The 17,799-nt window shown below is 38.1% G+C and overlaps 1 protein-coding gene across 1 annotated transcript in view; it reads left to right on the top strand.

The window, feature by feature from the left end:
- Positions 1-17,799, top strand: part of Pth2r (parathyroid hormone 2 receptor) — a 97,233-nt gene that overhangs the window by 35,233 nt on the left and 44,201 nt on the right. The window contains exons 3-7 of the mRNA XM_050154195.1: positions 6,628-6,738; positions 6,852-6,967; positions 12,681-12,778; positions 14,495-14,684; positions 15,886-16,039. Of these exons, the coding sequence (XP_050010152.1) occupies positions 6,628-6,738; positions 6,852-6,967; positions 12,681-12,778; positions 14,495-14,684; positions 15,886-16,039 (669 nt within the window). The remainder of the gene's footprint in view (positions 1-6,627; positions 6,739-6,851; positions 6,968-12,680; positions 12,779-14,494; positions 14,685-15,885; positions 16,040-17,799) is intronic.

Here is a 17,799-nt window from a genome sequence, read left to right as displayed (position 1 = left end):
CAGGGATGGTAATGCCTCCAGAAGTTCCTTTATTCTATAAAATTGTTTTGGCTATCCTGGGTTTTTTGCTTTTTCTATATAAAGTTGATTATTGTCCTTTCAAGATCTGTGAAGAATTTTCATGGGACCTTGATGGGAATTGCATTGAATCTATAAATTGCCTTTGGTAGAATTGCCATTTTTACTATGTTGATCCTCCCAATCCAAGAGCAAGGGAGATCCTTCCATTTTCTGGTATCCTCTTCAATTTCTTTCTTCAAAGACTTAAAGTTCTTATCAAATAGATCTTTCACTTCCTTGGTCAGAGTTACCCCAAGATATTTTATGCTGTTTGTGGATATCATGAAAGGTGATGCTTCTCTGAATTCCCTCTCTGCTTCTTTATCTTTTGTGTATAGTATAGGAGGGCAACTGATTTTTGGAGTTGATATTGTATCCTGCCACATTACTAAAGGTGTTTATCAGCTGTAGGAGTTCTTTGGTAAGTTTTTGGGGTACTTATGTGCACTATCATATTATCTGCAAATAACGAAAGTTTAACTTCTTCCTTTGCAATTCGAATTCCCTTGATTCCCTTATGTTGTCTTATTGCTATTTCTAGAAATTCAAGCACTATATTGAAGAGGTATGGAGAGAGTGGACAGCTTGTTGCATTCCTGATTTTAGTGGAATGGCTTTGAGTTTCTCTCTGTTTAATTTGATGTTAGCTGTCGGTTTGCTGTAAATAGCTTTTATTATATTTAGGTATGACCCTTGTATCCCTAATCTCTCCAAGACTTTTATCATAAAGGGATGTTAAATTTGTTTTTATCCTGGAAAATTTTGTTTTCTCCATTTATAGTGAACGAAAGCTTGGTTGGGTATAGTAGTCTGGGCTTGCATCCATGGTCTCTTAGCTTTTGCAGTACATCTATACAGGTTTTCATGGTTTCCATAGAGAAGTCAGGTGTAAGTCTGATTGGTTTACCTTTATAGGTTACTTGCCCTTTTTCCTTTGCAGCTCTTAATATTCTTTCTTTAACCTGTATATTTTGTGTTTTGATTATTATATGGAGAGGGGATTTTTTTTTGATCCAGTCTATTTGGTGTTCTGTATGCTTCTTGAACCTTCACAGGTATATCTTTCTATAGGTTGGGAAAGTTTTCTTCTGTAATTTTATTAAATATATTTTCTGGACCTTTTAGCTGCACTTCTTCTCTTTCTTCTACTTCTATTATTCTTAGGTTTGGTCTTTTTATTGTGTCCCAGATTTCCTGAATGTTTTTTGATGAGCGTTTGCTGTTTTCTTTTATCAGTGCACATTTATTTTCTCTATGGTCTCTTCAGAATCTGAGATTCTTTCTTCTATCTCTTGTATTCAGTTGGTTATGCTTGTTTCTGTAGTCTCTATTTGTTTACCTAGATTTTCCATGTCTAGCCAGCCTTCTGTTTGTGTTTCCTTCCTTGCCTCCATTTCAGTTTTCAAGTCTTGAACTGTTTTCATTATCTGTTTTATTGTTTTCCCTTAGTTTCCTAGGATATCATTCACAGATTTACTCAATTCTTCAAACTTTCTGTTATTCTTCTCATCCATTTCGTTAAGGGAGTTTTTCACCTCCTGTTTAAGGGTGTCTATCACTTTCATAAAGTCAATTTTTTCTACTTCTTCTTGATTAAGGTGTTCATGTCCTCCTGCTGTGAGGTCGCTGAGTTCTGGTGGTTTCATGTTGTTGTTCAGAATTGGGTGAATTCTTGTTTTGGCGCCTGCCCATCTCTTCCTCCGTATGCTCCCCTATGGATCTTCTTTTACAGGATCAGGTTCCTTGCCCACTGATGTACCTTCCCAGGGATGGCTCTCCTGGTGCAGAGAACAGATCTGTGTTGGTCAGGTAGCTCGTAAACAAAGGGCCTACCTTGCTTGCTGCAGGCAGGCTATTGAGACAAAGGAACTACCGCCCACCCAAACAGGTTGAGCTGGGTGATGTTATGTGCCCGAAGAGGGCAGGGGGGTAGAAGGGGGGTTTTCTGGATGCAAGCTGGGTGGGATCAAGAAATTTTCATTTTAAATGATCTTAAGATTGAGAGACAGATATAAAAATATTTAGAAAGGGGTTATTATGCTTCATGCAACCACTGCAAAGCTATAGCAAAAACAAGGTAACCAAAATAAGCATTATAAAATATCAACAGCTATGAATTCTACATTTTAACTATATAGTATTCTTTTGTATTTCTGAAAAAAAAAACAACTTGGGGCTGGTGAGATGGTTCAGAGGTTAAGAGCATTGGCTTCTTTTCCAGAAAACCTGAGTTCAATTCCCAATGCCTACATGTCATGTTCCAAGAGTTTGATTCCTCTTCTCACCTTCTTAGGCACTGCACACATGTGGTACAAATTCATACAGACAGACACATATACACACAAAATTAAATAACTGAACATTTAAAAAATGTAATAAGAACATGAAAACTTCTAAATGTTTATCAAAGGAGAGCTGCAAATACAAACACTTAGTCATAAAATTACTGAGGATTTAAAATAAAAAAATGAAGGTTTCATTCCTTCTGTTTCTCCTGCCAAGTATGGTCTGACTTTTTTTTTTTTGTGAGTAACACAAGAGGTAAAATGATAAAAAAATGATAAAAGCTGGATTTTCTAAATTTTAGATCATTCTGTGTAAACAGGGCTGAACAAGCTTCAGTAATGATTAGCTTTGCTTGGGATATAGATGTGAGCCAGAGTTAGAATTGGTGGTGCTAATTTGTAAAAAGGAGCTTGCTGAGTCTTTGGTAATTACTTTTGTGCTGAAACTGGACTTGATGACCAAGAAGATGTTAATTAAGAGATCCACATTGTATGTTTGAGGTCCAGGTTTCCAAGTCTTTATGACCTTTTGTGAATATTATCATTCTTATTATTAAAGAGACACCTGAGACATTAATATGTTCTATAATAAGCTGTTTTGAAGGCTGTTGGTTTTCTGAATTTGGGAGTGAGGTCTATGGCGGTATTCGTTCATGTGTCAGATGGCATCTTGCAGAAACCAGAAAACTGTCTCTTCTAATACTGAGTAATTGTACAGTGCACTAGCTCATACTCTTTTAATACTGAGTAATTTGTACAATGCACTAGCTCATAGATTTTTACATTTGTATGAAGACTTTAATTCATTGTGTGATGCATCCCCAGCATGCAATTTCCAGACAAGAAAACAGGGCCATGCATCCAGGTCCAGGTGGTGGTGTTTGTGAAGTACATATTGATTGGACAGTAGTGTGAGCCTTCTGAAACAATAACAAATAACTGGAGATAAACAAGCTTCCAGGGAAAAAAGGCTTATTTTGGTGCACAGTTTTGGTTTTCTTCCATAATTGATTTCCTCTGTAGCTTTGGGCCCATGGCAGGATAACATGGCAAAAACACATTACAGAGCAAAGCTAATCAACTCCTGGAAAGAGGAAGGAAGGAGCCCTGGTCCTACTATCCCTTCCAGGGACCGCTCCCAATCACCAGAAGATGCACCACGGGGGGGCCTCACACATTAAAGTTCCTACCACCTCCCTATAGCACAAGCTGAGGCTAAACTTTTAACCCATGGGACTTAGGGGGGTGTTTAAGACCAAGACTTTAGCAATAGTCCAGATATGAAAAGATAACATGACTTATTAACAACAAAGTAAATGGGCAGGAAGTTATATGGAATTCTAATGCACTGTAAAAGAAACTGATAGGTGAGATTGACTTACTAATCACGGGGAGCAATGAGAAAAGCAAAGGACCACCATTACATCCAGCAATGGCAACATCAGCAGCAAAAGCAGGTGCTTCAGGAAGAGAGGCAGATACAATGGTCCATCAGCAGCAAGAAGCAGTGGGATGCATTCCTGGGTTGCCTGTGGTGTGTGAAGTCAGGCTGCAACCATGTGAGGGAAGAGAGGTTGTTTCCAGGAAAACACCGTCTCCTGTGAGGAAGGTGGGGTGAATGAAGACTCTTTTCTTTTCTTACTTTCTTCAGCAAGACACAAAGCATCAAATGTTTGTTTCTATGTGACAAGGTGACATGGAGAAGCTAATTCCAGGTTGAGGCTAAATTATTATCAGGGCTATCATCAGTATTTGTATGAGGTTATAGTGAACTGACTTTCAAACCAAACAATCTGATGTGATGAGTGTTAGCTAGTACTTGTGGTAGCAGAAAAATGAGCTCTTAACCCTTGACCCTTCAGTCTCTGCCTTTCCAAGGTAGGGATTACAAGCACATGTCACTATGTCTGGTGGGAGCAGGAGCAGGCTCTTACAGAACTTACAGGCTTGCACACATTGTTATGCTCGTGAATGCTATGCTACATAGTCAAAAGGGCCCAAAGTTGTAGTTGTGGATGACTTAAGCTTCTGTATATTAAAATATGGAAGTTGTTCTGGATTATTTGGGTTTATACAATATATTCATCTAGGTCTTAAAAATGGAAGAGGAAGGTGGCAGAATGAATTGAGTTGTGAGCAAGGACTAGCCAGAGGGCCTCAACATGCAAGAAGGATCCAGTCTGCACTGCTGACTGTGAAGATGGAGGAAGGGGACAGTTATAGGAGCTGTCTTCAGAAGTTGGACAAGTGCACTGCTAACAGCCAGAAAGAAACCAGTTTGACAATGGAGGACCTGAACTCTGCCAACTCCTGAAATGAACAGGGAAATACATGTGTGCCTTCAGAGTCTTCAGAAGGGAGCATAGCCCTGTCAGCTCTTGGTTATGGCCTTTGAGTTCACAAGCAAATGCCTTACTGAGTCAGAGTTCTGACCTCGTTTAAAACTGTGAAATTTGTCACAGAAAATGAATGCAGCACTCATGGCAAGTGTCTTTACTGGGGAAGAGGGGGTGTGATGTGGCTGACAGGCTTTCTTCTTGGCAGTTCAGTATATGACCAAAGCAAAGGAGCCCCGACGAGCTCAGCACTGACAGTGAGAATTTGCTAAACTCTACTAACTAGCAGGAGGCTGTGCCTGAGGCATGGCTAATGCACAAGATAGAACAGACCAAAGAGCTCCACTTGGGTTTCTTCAGTCCTGCGACTAAGAAAAGAACAGGAAAAACCCTCCACATAGTACTGGGAGGTGACGAGACCTGTGGAGAACGACAGTAGGGGAAGAGGGAGGGCTGAACTGGGATGCAGTTTTAGATTGAGAATGTTCACTCAGAAGTTGACATTTGAGAAAAAGTCTGGAGGATGCCAGGGAGTGAGCACTGAGGTGATCAGAGGAAATGACACTGAAACCCAAAAAGAGCCAGCTGAGCTGTACCTGGACAAGCCAGTGACAGATCCTGAGAGTCTTCAGACCTGGCCAGGAAGTAGACTGTGGCTCAGAGTGAGCTGGGGGCAGGGGGCTGTGGGGGATTTAGGAGCTGATGTCGTAAGAGTAAGTGTGAGTGTGCCATTAGTGTTTGCATTGGGTAAGAGAACACCCAAAACACACAGCTGGTAACAGGAAGTAGCTTTACTTGCTGAACAGGTTAGCAAGGACAAGAGAAAATAAGTGTTCGTCATGAGCTTGTGGCTTGTGGCGTAGACTTGGTAATGTTCTGGGATGTTTGGACTCTCTCCTGCAGATCTACCATTTCCCAGATGGTCAAACACCCTAGAAAGTTTCCTACAGTGAGACATACAGTGCAGGGAACACACAACAGGTTGCGGGAACTTCTCAAGTCTGAGAAGGACTTGAACACATCCTATTCTAGCTAGGCTTCCTCTATATCATAATGTTGCATTGCTCTCCACAGCTAAACAGGAGCAGGACGAGAATAGTGGTGGGAGAGCTGTAGAAAACTGTCCTGGAGAGAGGCTTGGCGGTGGGTGGGGAGAGAAAGAGGAAGAGGAAGAAGAAAAAATGGAGGAAATACGCAGTAAGAATGACCTGCTCAAAACTCATCTAGTAATTCTAGATGGAGCTGTGATGAACTTGGAAGTTGTAACAATGAAGAAACTGCATTTGTCTTGAAAAGTGTGGAGGGGTTAGTGAGATGGCTCAGTGGTTAAGAGCACTGACTGCTCTTCCAATGGACCTGGGTTCAATTCCCACATAGCAGTTTGTAACTGTCTGTAACTCTAGTTCCAGGGGATCTGACACCCTGGCAGAGACATCCATGCAGGCAAAATACCAATCCACATGAAATAAAAATAAATAAATTATTAAAAAATAAAAAGAGACATGTAGAGTTATGACAGCTGTGTCTGAGGTGAGCATGAGATTCATACTTATTAGTGAAAAGAACCCAAGTCTTGAATCACTTTTGTGTATCATGTTCTTCAGCAGCAGTTTTTTAAAATCTAAGGTAAATTTTGTAGCTACTACTAGGTAGGACAGTTGGCAGAAATATGCTACCAAGGCTTCTTATACCTTAACTGTTCTTGCTTTTACAGCGAATATACTGGTATGATTTAGATACTTTAATTTAGCAGATCAGACTCCTGCTAATATGCCCATGATGAGACATTTGGGGGCATTTGCCTCTCATCTCTTCTGGTTTAGTTTCCAAACTTTGCAGTTTGTTTTACATTTTATCCCAGGCAAGGGCTGAGCTGAAGTTTTCTGTGTTGAAAGCATTAGTTCAATATTGTTTTCTTGTCTTTCTTTATTTTCGTTTCTTATCAGAAGGCAATTGCTTCCCAGAATGGGATGGACTTATTTGTTGGCCTAGAGGAACAGTGGGGAAAATATCAGCTGTGCCATGCCCTCCTTATATTTATGACTTCAATCATAAAGGTATTGAACTTTTTTGAGATGATTGATTGCAACCAGGCATTTACTCTCTTCTTTGATGTTTAATAACAGACTTGTGGGGAATTGTGATCTCAGCATCTTTCATGTCTTTTCAGGAGTTGCTTTCCGGCACTGTACCCCCAACGGAACGTGGGATTTCATTCATAGCTCAAATAAAACATGGGCTAATTATTCAGACTGCTTTCTGCAGCCAGATATCAGCATAGGAAAGGTAATGACATTTCTATGATTTTGAATCCCCGAGGGAAAGAAGAAAATGTTTTTGCACAATTTTTGCTTGTCAGCCATTATATACAAAATCCTTTTCATTCAATGACACGATCAGATGCTGCTGAACTTTTCTCCTGTTTTCCTTACCTGAGTTGTCTGGCATACACACACACACAATTTATTGTATTACATTGTTATATTATTTTATATTATATACAAATATATATATATAATAGATACAAATAGGTAGTGAGCAACATGATTCATGATTCATTCTTAATTACTTTTGAATGCCAAATCTCATCCCACTATGTTTCTGAAGGATGTTTTCATCTTAGTGAATGGCATATTTAGTGTGTTCTATCTCAGAAGATGGCATTTGATGATTTCATTTTAAGTGACGAATCAGAGCGATAGCATTATATTGAGCAAGGTTCAGTGTATAGGTCAGCTGTGAACCATGGAAAGAGTGTGGGCCCAGGAGACGGTTTGCTGATGGCAGGGTTGAGGGCTAAACTCTGGGGTCCCAGTTACCTATTAGAGTGGTGTGGTGCTGTAACCATGTGTAATTGTGAGAAAGTTATATCCAGTGCCTTAAAACTCACAGTAAAATTCCAGTCACACAGCCCTGTTGAGCAAAAGTGTGTGGTGACACATGATCATGCAGCTAGAAATGAGCGTAGCAAGTTGGTGTACCAGAGCTGTTACGAAGACCATAGAACAGGCCATACAATGGTGGCTCTGTCTGGAGGGTGGACTGTAGGAGGAAAGGTGGTGTTTTGAAAGAAAATAGCCCCCAAAGAGAGTAGTGGCACTATTAGGAGGTGTGGCCTTGTTGGAGGAAGTGTGTCACTGTGAAGGCGGGCTTTGAGGTCTCACACATGCTCAAACCACACCCACTGGGACAGTTCACTTCCTGTTGCTTTTGAATCAAGATGTAAGAACTCTCAGCTCCAGCACCGTGTCTGCCTGCCTGCTGCCTTGCTTCCTGACATGATGACAATGGACTAACCCTCTGAGCTGTAAGCCAGCCCCAGTTAAATGTTTTTCTTTAAAAGAGTGGCCGTGGTCATGATGTCTCCTCAGAGCAATAGAAACTCTGACATGGGAAGTGTTTGAGATGAAGTTTTCTTAGTCTATTCTGTGAAAATAGAGCTTCCTTCCTTTTTTTGTGACTAAGTTTCACCACCTCAGTGAACTCTTTGGTATTTTTCAACCTTTAGTTTTGTACTTCCAGGTTGAAACTCTAAACAGACAATGTGAGATTGCTATGCACTTTACAAGGCAACTCATTCCAACACTGAGGTAATTACTATGAGATGCTGTAAAATCATTTCAGTCTTTGATAGAAAAAAAGCACTCACTGATAACTAAATGTGATTTTAAAATGCCATTAAAATGTGAGTATGAAAAATAAGGAAGTTAACACTCACTGCCAAGTTGTGAGCTTGGTGTTGATCTTTCTTTGTATATCAAAACCTGACAAACGCTCATCTTTCACAGTGTTTATGGGGCCATTCATCAACATGGCTTTATTTACACAGAACTTTAATTTTCCAACCATTCGTCCTGATTACAGTATATTTTAAGAAGTATAATCATCAAGGATGGCTAATAAACCCAGGAGTTTAAGTCCTGAGGTTGGTGTTGAGTTGCATCCCCAGACACTCATCCACTTTGTTCATTGAGGTTGGGTCTCTCAGTCAAACCTAGAGCTCGTCCACATGGTGAATCACACTAGTCAGTTTTCTCTAGGAATCTCCTGACTTCTGAGGCTGAAATTACAGACGGCTCCTATATCCACTGACATTTATGTGGGCTTCTGGGAATCCAAACTCTGGCTCTTATGCATATATAAAACATTATATAATATTACATATATTAGTATATCTATTATTATCTAATAATAATAATATCTATTATTATATAATGGTCTATCTATCTATCTATCATCTATCTATCATGTATCTAGTATTTCATATGAAAATTATTTGGGAGTTTACTAAGAGGTAAAGAATCTTGTGAGTATTCAGTAATTTTATTTTCTCAGTATAAAAAATGCACAGGATTGTTCTAGGGAGAAGGCTCAGTGGATCAACTGCTTAGTTCATGAAGATCTACTACAGATCTCTAGCGCCCATGGAAAACAGCAGGATGTGTCTGTAACTCAAGGGCTGTGTGTTGGAGACAAGAAGATTCTTGGTGCTTGCTGGTCAAACCATTGTAGCCAAAATGGTGAACTCTAGGTTCAGTGAGAGATTGTCTCAAAAATTTACACACATGAAATTTCCAAAGAACAAACTTAATTAACAAAAGAATAATTAAAGTTAATTGCCTGGAAACATGGAGAATGCAGGAAGACCCCCAACACTGACCTCTGACATCTGTGCACACGTGGATTAGCTAACCCCATTAGAACTTGATATGTCAGAGAGTAGCATTTATAGAAAGTTTCATGTAAGCTCTCTCTTATCTAATAGATATATGCAAATTAGAATACAACTATCAATTTATATTAAACGTCTCTAAGGGCTTTCATGAGTGTAGTTTCCTTGTTATAACTGAGAGATACGATCTCACAGTAGATTTCCTGGTCTCCTGGTTTGTAAAATCTTTCTGCCCAGTCTGCCATGTTTCTTAAGCTTCAGCTGTAGGAGTCGTGTTGCAGCTTTGTTACTTGAGGAAAACATGGCTGCCTAAATAAGATTTGTCTTTGTATAGAACTAGATGAAACTATTCTAAAATTTGTGTAGCCTCACAAAAGGACACAGACAGCCTTAAATATTTTGAGTGATGACAAACCTAGAATATTCATTCTTCAACTTTAAAATGTGTCACAAAACTTAGTAACCAGGGCGTGGCATAAAAACAGACCTATGGAATGAAGAGAGAAGTTAGAAGTGAATCCACGTATTCATGGCCAAGTTTGAGAAAGGAACCTGAAAATACACAATGGGGAAAAGACTGCCTTTTCAATAAATGATGTTGGGATGCTGCCTATCACTATGCTGAAGAGTTCAAGGACTGTTATTTCATGTACAAAAGTAAAGTCTAATGACGTCACTGTAATTTCCAGAATTGTAAAACTAATAGAAGAGCATAAAGGGGGGGAAAAACTTCACCAAATTCATCTGGGTTTTGGATGTGGTCTCCAAAACCATAGACAACAGCAATAGAGACAAAAGGGATCCATCCAACCAGGGAAATAATCTGCAGAACAGAGACAACCCACAGAGCAGGAGTGCATGCACGAGAGCCATAAGGGAATGTATCCATACAGACATGGTACAGCAGACCTCTAGTTATATCATATGGCAGGTGAGGATTGTGAGTTCAAAGCCAGCCTGGCCTATGTTGTGAGGATATATCAAGATACATACAGAAAAGGACAACTCCATATAAGAAATAAAGCAATTATTTCACAGGCTAAGGATGTAAATAGACATTTCTCAAAGGATAACAAGCAACAGCCAACAGACATGAAAACATAGTTAACATTACTAATCAGAAAAATGTAAATGATTTATCATTAGAAAATATAAATTAAAACTACAACAATAGATATCCTGCATCTATTCCAACAATTATTACCAAAATGACAAAAAGAAAAATGTCAAGAGCTTAGGAGAGGGGACCCAAAGCCAGATGGTGGTGGAACATGCTTTTAATCCTAGCACTCGGGAGGCAGAGGCAGGCAAATTTCTGTGAGTTTGAGGCCAACCTGGTCTACAAGAGCTAGTTCCAGGATAGGCTCCAATGTTACAGGGAAACCCTGCCTCAAAAAAAACCAATAAATAAATAAATAAATAAATGAATAAGAAAGGAAGAAGAAAGAAAGGAAGGAAGGAAGGAAAGAAGGAAGGAAAGAAGGAAGGAAAGAAGGAAGGGGACCCTTTTATATCATTCATTGGTGAGAGTGCAAATCAATACAGCCATTGTGGAAACAAGTATTGTGGTTCTTTAAAAAATAGTTAAAAATCGAATGTTATGTTATCCAGAAGTCCCACTACTGGGTTCATATCCGAAAAAAAAATACAATCTGAATATTGGAAAGACTTTTGCTTACTCATGTTCCTTGTAGCATTATTTGATTGTCAAGCTACAGAGCATCCTCAGAGTTGCTAGGAAACAAAAACTGTCAGAGCTAATATGAGAAATACCCACATCCCACCAAGCTGAATTTTAAAAATACCATTCTCAAGCAACAGATAAACTATCTTTCAAACACTTGATCAAATCAACTTTTATAGAATACTCAATAATTCAGAAGTCACATTTTTTTTAGAGCACACACAAAGTTTCATTAAGATAGAATTTACACCAGTCTAAATAATCTCTCCATAAGTGCCTTGACTGAAATTCTAAATATGGTCTCCTACCATAAAATGATTAATTAAAATTAAAATAATATGTACATAAACAATTCACAAACAGTTGAAAATTACATGACTGAGCAACATTCAAACTGAATAAATAAAAGTCTAAAGTACCATATATTATGTAAAATGCCAAATGTGAACCTAGAAAGTTATAATGTTGACAGATTAATCAGAATATGAGATCATTGAAAATTTGAAGTTATTCAATGTAGGAGTACAGCTTCTACACTCAGTGGGGTAATGTCATACCTAAAACAAACATCGAATATAATATACAAAATAATAAAGTAGAACTTTACAGTTGTTCAAACAACATATAATTTAGAAAGAATTTTTAAATAAAAAATAACAACAGAAAAGATATTGTATAAAATATACTCAAAATACACAAATCAACTGGTTGAATCTGTTAAAATATGATCCAACTATATGCTATTGATAAAGAACTCACTCAAATATAATAATGTAAATATGATATGAACACACCATGGAAACTACTCAGCAACTAAGAAAAAAACAAATTAGTGATGGATGTGACAACTTGGATGGATCTCAAGGACTCTTCAGTAAATCTTTTAATGTCTCAGTGGTTTGCGAATGACCATGAAGAGAAAATTGTGTGGTGGAAAAAGATTCAAAGTTGCCAGGTGTTTGGATGCTGGGGAAGAAGGGGGTAGACATGGCCACATATGAGCAATGTAGTAGATCTTTGCACTGCTGGATGGCTTCTGTGTCTTGATTTCAATGGTAGTCATAAAAATTTTCACATGTGATACAATTACACAGATATATTGGTCAGTGCATTGCAAAAATATAGATTCTTGGTTTGCATAACTTAGTATAATTATGTAACCATTAAAGGATAGAGGATACCTGAAACACTATTTATACATGAAACACTGCTTATTCCATTTTCCATATTCTGTGATTCTATTATTTTAAATAAAGAAGCTTAGCAGGAAATAAAGTGTAAATACATGTAAACTATAGAAGATTATAAAAGTTGTCTTAAAATAGCATACATTTTTAATTTCTAAGTCTAAGAACAGTCTGGAAGAATATGAAGTGTGTGAACAGAGAAAGCTAATTTGTGGTGACTAACATCAGGATAGTAGTTGTGTGTAGGTGGACAGTGGGTGGTTTTTACTAGCAAGGGGCACAAATGAACTTGGTGTGTCAAAACCTGTCAAGCAGCTTGTTTTAGACTTGTCTATTTTATAGCATGAAAATTACAGCCTGTAAAAGCTACAGAGAACCAGACACAATATTCCAGAAATAATGTAATGGCTTTGAACCACTTTCTTTTGCATATGTTGACTGTCTTTTCCTCTACAGCAAGAGTTCTTTGAAAGCCTCTATGTCCTGTATACTGTTGGCTACTCTATCTCTTTTGGCTCCTTGGCTGTGGCCATTCTAATCATTGGCTACTTCAGGTGAGTAGTTCCCAGTTAGTTTTCTCCTAGAAGGAATGTTCTAATGTTTTCATGTAAAAGACATCTAATACTTACAATCTTTGCTCTCTATCCTTTTTTTTATTGAAATTTAATTTTTTTTTGAGATAGGGTCTGAGTGGCCTCATATTCACTGTGTGGCTAATTGTCTTAACTGTTTTTTTTTTTTTTTTTTTTTTTTTTTTTTTTTTTTTTTTTTTTTTTTTTTTTTTTTTTTTTTTTTTTTTTTGGCTGTGAAGAGACACCATGACCACAATAGCTTTTATAAAGGAAACATTTAATTGGGGTGACTTGCTTATGCTTTCAGAGGTTCAGTCTGTTATCATGACAACAGGGAGTAGGCAGATGTGGCGCTGGAGCTGAGAGATCGACATTTTCCAGGCAATAGAAAGTCAACTGAAAGTCACACCGAGGGAAGCATGAGCCAAAGGCATCCCAAAAACTGCCCCCCACAGTGACACATTTCCTCCAACAAGACCACACATCCTAATAGTACTGGTCCCTTTGGGGGCCATTTTCTTTCTAACCACCACACTAATAATGATCTATCTAATCTTGATCCTCTTGCCTCCACTTACACAGCACTGGGATTGCAGTCTAAATATTTTAGATGATTTATATGGTCATAGGGATTGACTCTAGTGTCATGAATGCTAGGCAGGCACTCAACCAACTGAGCTACATCCCATTTCAATTTTTCTCTTTGGCTAATATAGGATTATTAATGAAACATTGTTGATTGTCTCTGACAATTTATTTTTATGTTTTCTGAAATCTGAAGGCATCAAGTGTATGAAGTCTTAAGGCTAATAAATTTCTAGCTCAGTATATTTGTTTGCAGAGTGGTTGCTACTGTACACAATTTAACAAAAATTTTCATTCTCAGTGGAGTATCTCATTTTCTCCAAATTATTTTGGTACTATTGGACAAAAGTATGTTCTAAATTATTTTATATCAGCACATAAAACAGTACTACATTTGTGACCAATAAAATTCTATATAATTTAAGTTGACACAAAATTGTGACCAACAAAATTGAACTACAGCAGAGAACAGCATGATGTATTACCATACACATGGTTGTGAGTTCAAGGAGTTGATGGAAGAAGTGGTAGATGGGCTATAAGTGCCCCAAGGAAGTACACAGTGATTTACACAATGCCAACCAGTGTGTAGTGGTTTTGTAGGATAGAAAATGGAGAAAGTCTCCTACTGAGACCTCAAGTGATACCTAAATATAGTATGTACCGCAAAGAACAGGCAGGGCAGGACTAAGCGAACCCACATGTGAGTCAAAAAATCTTTTTACCTTTGAACTTAGTATTTTCTGACCTCTCAATTCATTTAGCGAATATGTAGCAGACTCTTACTGATGGGATACAAGTTAAGAGAAGAGAAGAGAAAGAGAGAGAGAGAGAGAGATAACATTGTATTGGCACTGTAGTATAACACAGCACAATAGTTAACAGCAAAAATTGGATCCCAACGATGGTAGAATACATTTGAAATGATTACTCATCAAGTTACATTTTAATTGTAAACAAAAGTTGTTTCTGTAAGAAACCTAATAATGACTTTTCACTTTTGAGTTTACCATGGTTTCCTTTAGGGGGGAAGTGTTTGGGTTTGGTGGGCATATTTTCTTTTTCTGTTCTAATTTTATCCAATCTGAATAATGAATTTTTTTTTTTGCATAGACGATTGCACTGCACTAGGAACTATATCCACCTGCACTTGTTTGTGTCCTTCATGCTGAGAGCTGTGAGCATCTTCGTCAAGGACAGAGTGGCCCAGGCTCACCTAGGAATAGAGGCACTGCAGTCTTTGGTGATGCAGGGTGACCTTCAGAACTTTATCAGAGGACCTGCTGTGGACAAATCTCAGTATGTACGTGCTCTCATTTTCTCTCACTATAGGATTTTTATAAATATGATCTATTTCATATTCCACTACACATTTAGTAACTTGTCCTGGGATCCATCCATCATCTATCTATCTATCTATCTATCTATCTATCTATCTATCTATCTATCATCTGGGATCCATACATCATCCATCTATCTATCTATCTATCTATCTATCTATCTATCTATCTATCTATCTATCTATCTATCTGGGATCCATCCATCATCTATCTATCTATCTATCTATCTATCTATCTATCTATCTATCTATCTATCCATCCATCCATCATCTGTCTACCTACCTTTCTACCTATCTGTCTATAAATAAAACTTTTCTCTCATATCTAGTTACTCATTCAAACTCATTCTTCAAGAAAATTCTGCAAAACGCATGATCGCAATGGAATTTGATATATGGATCACAGTGGTTGTCACAGACAGTTTTAAAAGTAAAACATCATCAACCAAAACAGATGCTTGGAACATAAAAGGATACCATATTCAGTTCCCTTTGTACCCTTGGAGTCTTGTCCCAACATAAAATCTCTCCACAGTCTCAGTGAACGGCTGTCTGTCTCTCTGATTCCCTTTGACTCTGTGGTTCTGTTGTGTGATCCTGGCCCGGCCTCTGATTTGTTTCCCTGGTATTGTGGAGTAAATGTCAGAGAACCGGAGGAAGCAGAGACTATGAGGGCGTCTGGGGCGGGTGAGCTGAGCCCAGCTCAGATCATCAGAGCCACGAGTCCTTCTGCCGTTCTTCAGATGCAAAGTGTTTACTCCTTCCAGTGATTTATTTTGCTGCAGTCGCATGAAAAACCTGAAATGAAACAAATTTGTCACAGAAATATGACTAATATTTTTCTTCATTTTTTATGCTTCTGGTTTTTCCTGATGATCATACATTATTTTTACAAAAAGAAAGAATTACGAAATTTGATAACTGCTAGAAGAAAAAAGATACTTTTATTTTAAAAACAGAATCAAGTATGAAGCTTGTAGAGACCTATGTTAAGACAACTAGATTCCGGTCTCTTTAACATTCTTAGCATTGCCACTGAATTAAGTCAGTTTTGATTATCAGAAGGTAAAACAAAGAATTATTTTTTTTTTTTAGTGGTTTCAGGGTGCTGTTAAAGCAAAATAAAATGTCCTAATTCAATGCAATTCTGGTCCGTTTGTAACAGGTCGGGTGTAAGATCGCCGTTGTGATGTTTGTTTACTTCTTGGCTACAAACTATTATTGGATCCTGGTGGAAGGGCTCTACCTACATAACTTAATCTTTGTGTCTTTCTTTTCGGACACCAAATACCTGTGGGGCTTCATCTTGATAGGCTGGGGTAAGTACTCGCGTTATCTTTCCTTTGGTTATGGAACTGAGTATGTTTTGTCTTATTCGTCACCAGCGTTCCTTCAGCTAGTTCCCTAAACTGATCCTGCCCATTTTACTATATTACCTTCATTTTGTTTAATTGTTCTGTTAATGAAAAACATTTAACAAACTTCTGAAACTTAAACTGCGGTTAGTGCTTGTAGGCCAAATTTCCACCAGCACTCTGTGGAAGAAGCTAGAAAGCACACATTACTAACTGTACTTGTTCAAACCTTCCTGGCCTCTGCCTTGTGCCGTGTCTGCCCTGTCAGTGATTTCTTCCTAACAGTTTTGAAGTTTGAATTTATAAGATACAACACTGTGTCTCTGAATTGTGTTTATAGGTCAAATAATGAGAATGTCAGGAAAGCATCTATAGTACCGTTCGACTGCACTTAACACATAAAGTTATGAACTAATTATGAAGCCTTACCATTCTGGGAAGGTGATTATTCATGTTATTTTCAGTAGAGTAAATTTAAAATCTTGATCTTTAGCTCACATTCCTCAGATGACTTACTAGTACCCGGCAATTACTGGATCAGTCAGGAGATAAAGAAAAGGATGCCATGTACTTGTTAAAATTTCAGGGAAAGGAAAGCCTGAAGTGGTTGAACACTTACAGACTGACCTAAGTTGCTGCTTTAACATTTGAATTATGAGTGCTCAGAACTAAATTGGAAGACCTGTTTTCCTCTCCCAATGAAGCAGGCACATTTTCCTTTGCACTATTTGCCTTAAAATTATCACAGTGTCTGAAAACGTGAATAAGGAAAAGGGAACTTCTGGTTATCTCACCAAGGCCTTAGGATGACAGAACACCAGCTGGCTAGCGCTGCCGTAATTTTGAGATGGTGTTTATGGGTAAAGCTTTGTCCATGAAGCCAGCTTGCTTTTTTTCTTTTATGAGTTTCTACATCGATTGTGTGCATTATGAATTAATTTTTCTCTAATTTCTTATGGCTTGATAATGAACAGGTTTAGGCCTCCTTACCAGCTCTTTGTTTGGGCTTTTGCCAGTCAGTGCAGTTTGGCTTTGCCCAATTAAAGGCGGGAGTTGATTGTAGTGAAACCTGGGAGACTTGATTTCAAATCTTCCAATAACTGGAAAAAAAAAAGGATAAAAGTGACTGGTTTCTAGTATATTTTCATGCAAGCGTAGGATTCTAACTTCCTCTTACGACTTTTGTTAAATTTGCTCACAGTGATTTCTGTCACTGGGATGATGCAGTGGTAAATAAGCCCGGTCCTTTGAGATCTCTGTTTCCTGAGGGAGGTGGAGAACACACTAAAGCACATAGGAGCTCCACAGACAAGGATACGGAGCATCCTTTACCCACCGTTAGGTCGATTTCCTTAGCACAGTCCCACATGACAGCAAACTCTATCTTCTGACTGACTCTCTCTTTGCAGCTCCAGTCTTTAAAGGATAACCTAGGGCAGTGGTTCTCAACCTTCCTTCTGCTGTGACCCTTTAATACAGTTCCTCATATTGTGGTGACCCCCAACCATAAAATTATTTTGTTACTGCTTCATAACTGTAATTTTACTGTTGTTATGAGTCACAGTGTAAATATCTGATATGTATGTTTCCTGATGTGTCACCTTGTAAGAAATTTTTTTGACCCACCATATTTAATGAGAAGAATAGTAATAGCTTTTTTTTTAATATAATTTTTTATTGAAAAAAAATTTCCGCCTCCTCCCTGCCTCCCATTTCCCTCTCCG

Source organism: Alexandromys fortis, unplaced genomic scaffold, assembly GCF_014885135.2.
Source record: "Alexandromys fortis isolate MF-2015 unplaced genomic scaffold, M_Fortis_MF-2015_v1.1 scaffold_40, whole genome shotgun sequence".
Taxonomy (NCBI): domain Eukaryota; kingdom Metazoa; phylum Chordata; class Mammalia; order Rodentia; family Cricetidae; genus Alexandromys; species Alexandromys fortis.
Note: the sequence above shows the minus strand (reverse complement) of the source record. Positions and strands in the feature narration are given on the sequence as shown.